This window comes from Echinops telfairi, unplaced genomic scaffold, assembly GCF_000313985.2.
Source record: "Echinops telfairi isolate 266 unplaced genomic scaffold, ASM31398v2 ScPeMD7_9;HRSCAF=40, whole genome shotgun sequence".
NCBI classification, from domain to species: Eukaryota; Metazoa; Chordata; class Mammalia; order Afrosoricida; family Tenrecidae; genus Echinops; species Echinops telfairi.
In genome coordinates, this window is record NW_022103906.1 from 33,026,932 (window position 1) to 33,030,947 (window position 4,016).

At 37.9% G+C, this 4,016-nt stretch overlaps 1 protein-coding gene across 1 annotated transcript in view; it reads right to left on the bottom strand.

Annotated features, from left to right (window-relative positions):
- The window catches only part of LOC101650446 (disintegrin and metalloproteinase domain-containing protein 18), a 111,401-nt gene that overhangs the window by 106,321 nt on the left and 1,064 nt on the right, over positions 1 to 4,016 (bottom strand). Inside the window, exons 2-3 of the mRNA XM_045286861.1 lie at positions 3,318 to 3,330; positions 3,147 to 3,223 (exon numbers count right to left, since the gene is read on the bottom strand). Coding sequence (XP_045142796.1) covers positions 3,147 to 3,223; positions 3,318 to 3,330 — 90 coding nt within the window. The remainder of the gene's footprint in view (positions 1 to 3,146; positions 3,224 to 3,317; positions 3,331 to 4,016) is intronic.

Consider the following 4,016-nt stretch of genomic DNA (forward strand, 5'->3'; position numbering starts at 1 on the left):
TGTGTGTATGAATTTTGATAAGAGTTGTATGAGCCCCTAATAAAATGATTTAAAAAAAAAAAGAGATGGAAAGTCATAAAGAAATTTCCAAAAGATTAAAGCAAAAGAACAAGAGGCATAAAGGGAGATCTACTGTAAGAAATAAAAACAGAGCATTAGACACACCCTGTCACTTGAGGGGAGGTGAAGAGGGGTGACTCCAAAGATAGTTATAAGGATTACAGAATCAATACCAAAAATGCGGACACGTACTGAAGAATTGCACGCTATAGTTAAAATATCCAGACTTCTGTGAAAGAGTTGCTGTATGTTTTATGACAGGCAATAAGCAATTGGAAATTTGAAGTGATTATGTAATGTAGAGGAAAGAATCACAAATCAGGAAAAAAATAAGTTTTTTGTAAAGAATTTTCCAACAAAAGATTGCAGAGGAATTGAAGTTATAAACTAGAGAATAGACTATTTTCTGACACTTGTAACCCTGAAACTAAAGTTTCAGTTTCCTAGGGAAAAGCAAAGTACCCCAAAAGTTTTAACTCTAAGGGGTTGATTTATGACCTACTGTGCTAAAATGACTGATGGTCCAAAAATCAAATTAAGGACTTCCATAAACAGCAACTAGGTATGGATTTTCAGCCATCACTTGATCACAGCCCTAACACAAGAACAATAGTTCCTATGACATGGCACTCCCTGGTACTTGCCCCCATGAAGAGATCACGGAAGACATGGATGCCACAGCAAAGTGTGATGAAGATACTAGATGGTGCCCGGCTAGCATGAATAATAACATCTGGGATCTTAAAGACTTGTCTCAAAACAAGCAGCCATCTAGGGCAGGAGTCACCAAAGTACACACAGAAGAAGCATACCAACCTGTGTGATCCATAGACAGCTAATAACAAGATCCAAACCAGGAAAAGTATCCAAATTCTAAACAGCCAGATTACAGAAATCTATGGATGATAATGTTATCTCAAAATCCATTTACAGAGTCACTACATGTGATGAGCCTCCGGTGAATCCTCAATACACATTGGCTGGAAATGACAGTAATCCAAAAATCAGATGGTAAACTTTGTAAAGGGGAGTTCAGCAACAGTACTCGGGATGAATGTAAAGTCTTGCAATACGATCTCCTTATGGACCCAACGGGAATTAACTCTAAACTTTTCATATTCTCTGTTTGCTTTTAGAGTGAGGTCTCAATCCCTTTTGAATGGCCATTATTGATGGATCCTTGTTTGGTGTAACGCCCTATTCTTCTACAGTTCTCTGTATAGAGAAATTGAGGTTGATGGAGAAAATAACAGGTATGATGATTATCTGAGAACACAGAATAGGAAGAGGGAAAGTGGGGATCACATCAATGTGTAAAAGAAAAAAAAGAGCTGCAAAGACTGGTTGTGATGACAACTACATAGTACTTCTTGATATGAATGAAGCATTGAATTGTATTATGTTATAGATCAATACAAAAAATTTATACAAGGAAAATTTTGTTGATATAACAAAATCTAGTTTATGATCTCAGTAAAGAAAATTATTGTATTGTGATTTATGGATATAATTTCACATGTATTTTATTTTTATTTTAATTGATCAGTAGCTAAATAGAGTCCTAGTAGATTTCATTATGAACTGCCAATATAATATTAAGGATTGTTAAATTATTTTGGTTTACTATGATTGAAAATTTTTTTCTTTCATCTGAAAAGTATTTTCCCATCATTTTGAGCAAATGGAGACTGAAACCTTGTACTATGTTATTTAGATAAAATATTACACCTAGTTAAACTATGTTGTCTTTGTTGATGTTCTAAGGTGCCATGGAGTCAGTTCTGATCCAGAGACCCAATGCACATCAAAACAGAACACTACCAGTCCTGCACCTTCTTCATAATTGTTCCTATTCTGTTTTTTATTTCAAAACCATTTTATTGGGAGTTAATACAAATATCACATCATTCCACAGCTCAATCACATCAAGCAATATTGTGCAATTGCTACCACATCAGTTTCAAACATTCTTTTCCTTCTTGAACTCCTTGGCATTAGCTCCCTTTTACCCCCTTCCACCACCACTGTACCCCCCAGAAACTCATATTCTAGTTGCTGTCCCTGTAGGTTCATCAATCCCTATAGGTTCATCAATCCTGGGTTTCATGTACTGCAAAGGAAGACATTATGCCAAGCAAAGTTAGTCAATCACAAAAGGACAAATATTGGATGAACTCACTGATGCAGGAACAAGCAGCAGGACAGGAATAAGCTCAGGCTTGTAGGGCATTCAATCTGTTGGCCAGAAGCCTGGTAGAGACGCCTGACCAGTGCCAATGAACCATACAGCACCCTCCACTAGAGGTATGTATTTTGAAGGTCAGTTTGCCGGAGGGTGCTTCACATCAGCTGGGATCAAATGATTAAGAGAGAGGAAGGTTATGTCATCTATTGAGTTGCTGTCATGAGGTTCCCAGGTAGACAGATGAGGGATGAGGGATACTGATGGGAAAATTGTTCCTATATTTGAGCCCATTTGTTACAGCCATTATGCCAATCCATCTCATTGAAATATTTTAATAGAGGAAATATTAAAACCAAATGTCTATTGACTTTTCTTTCAACTTCTTTCTCCAATGAATATTTATTTTATTATAACATTTTCTACATAATCTGGCCAATGTGATGTTCTGATATTTCCATTTTCAGTCTTTCCATCTTCCTTTGGTCAATCCTTCTAAATCTGAAACTTGAGTCCAATCTTGTAGGTCTACATTTTACACAAGACCGATTCCTCTGTCATATAGTGAATTTGAGAACAAATTTTATAATATTTAGCCTGGAATATTGTGTTTACTTGATGCTGAATTTTTTTCTACCAATATAATTGCTTTAATGTATTTATTATTTCTTGAAGATTGTGAACAAATATGTTAGAAGACACGAAGATAAAGGGAAGAGAAAAGGGGGGAAAGGGTGATGTAGGAAAAAATCAAAATATGCATGCATATTATCTTGATTTGCCTCGACCCTCCTGATCTGGAAGTGAATAAATTAGTGTGACATAATAATACAAAGAAAGGCAAATCATTGGAAACAAGTCAGCCTTAACATTCTAAATTATTTAAAATGTTTTGTTCACTTACCTGCTTCTCTGAATCTTCTCTCTCATTGGACCATATCTTCCGTGGAAGAGTGACATGCCAGAAGATTTTTTCAGCGTCTGCAATAAGAAAATGTATTTACATGGATCAACATCAATCTCTGTTAAACTTTGGTTCATAACCCCCAGTATGTAGGTGGAACCCTGTTCTTACAAAACTTATAAACCTATTGGCATATCGAAAATTAAGAAGGGGGTGAGGGTAGTGTTCTATATTTGCAGATGTGTGGGTTTTCGGAACCACATTGTGTTTAGCTTTCCTCAAGAACTCAATCCTCTGACAATAAGGTGGGGTTGAATCTGAATGTGGACTCATTAACTACCATCATAGGCTCGCGTGGACTTTGGTTCAATGGTGATCTGAATGAAAGGGCACAGGGATTCAAGGAGGAGAGGCAAGGATATCTCTTCCCTGGAATAGCCTAGCTCTTCTCAGAGGCAGAAGAAGGAAGGTCAGAATCTTTGCGGACTTACCCAGGCTGGCGTGCATCCTTCCAAGCTCAGTGAGGAGGACGAGGAGAGAGAACATGACTGAGCCCTATCGCAGCGAGCCGTTAGGGCAGTTCTAAGGCTCGTGGGCCGCTAGAACCACCGGAGAAGACGGTTTGCTACCCTGGTTGGTTCACCCTTACGGATGTAGAAGAACTGGGCGGCTTCTTGGAGGCAGAGGAAGGAAACTCCCAAGTATGTACACGTAGGCAAAAGGTGCTTGATACCGCCACGTTCAAATTTTTTTAACCCCTCTGTAGGGGCGAACGGACAAATAAACAGTTTTTCTCTCTTTCAGACTGACATTGACAATGAATATTTTGGCAATTTTTTTCTCCCTATCAGTGGTGTGTGTGTGTGTGTG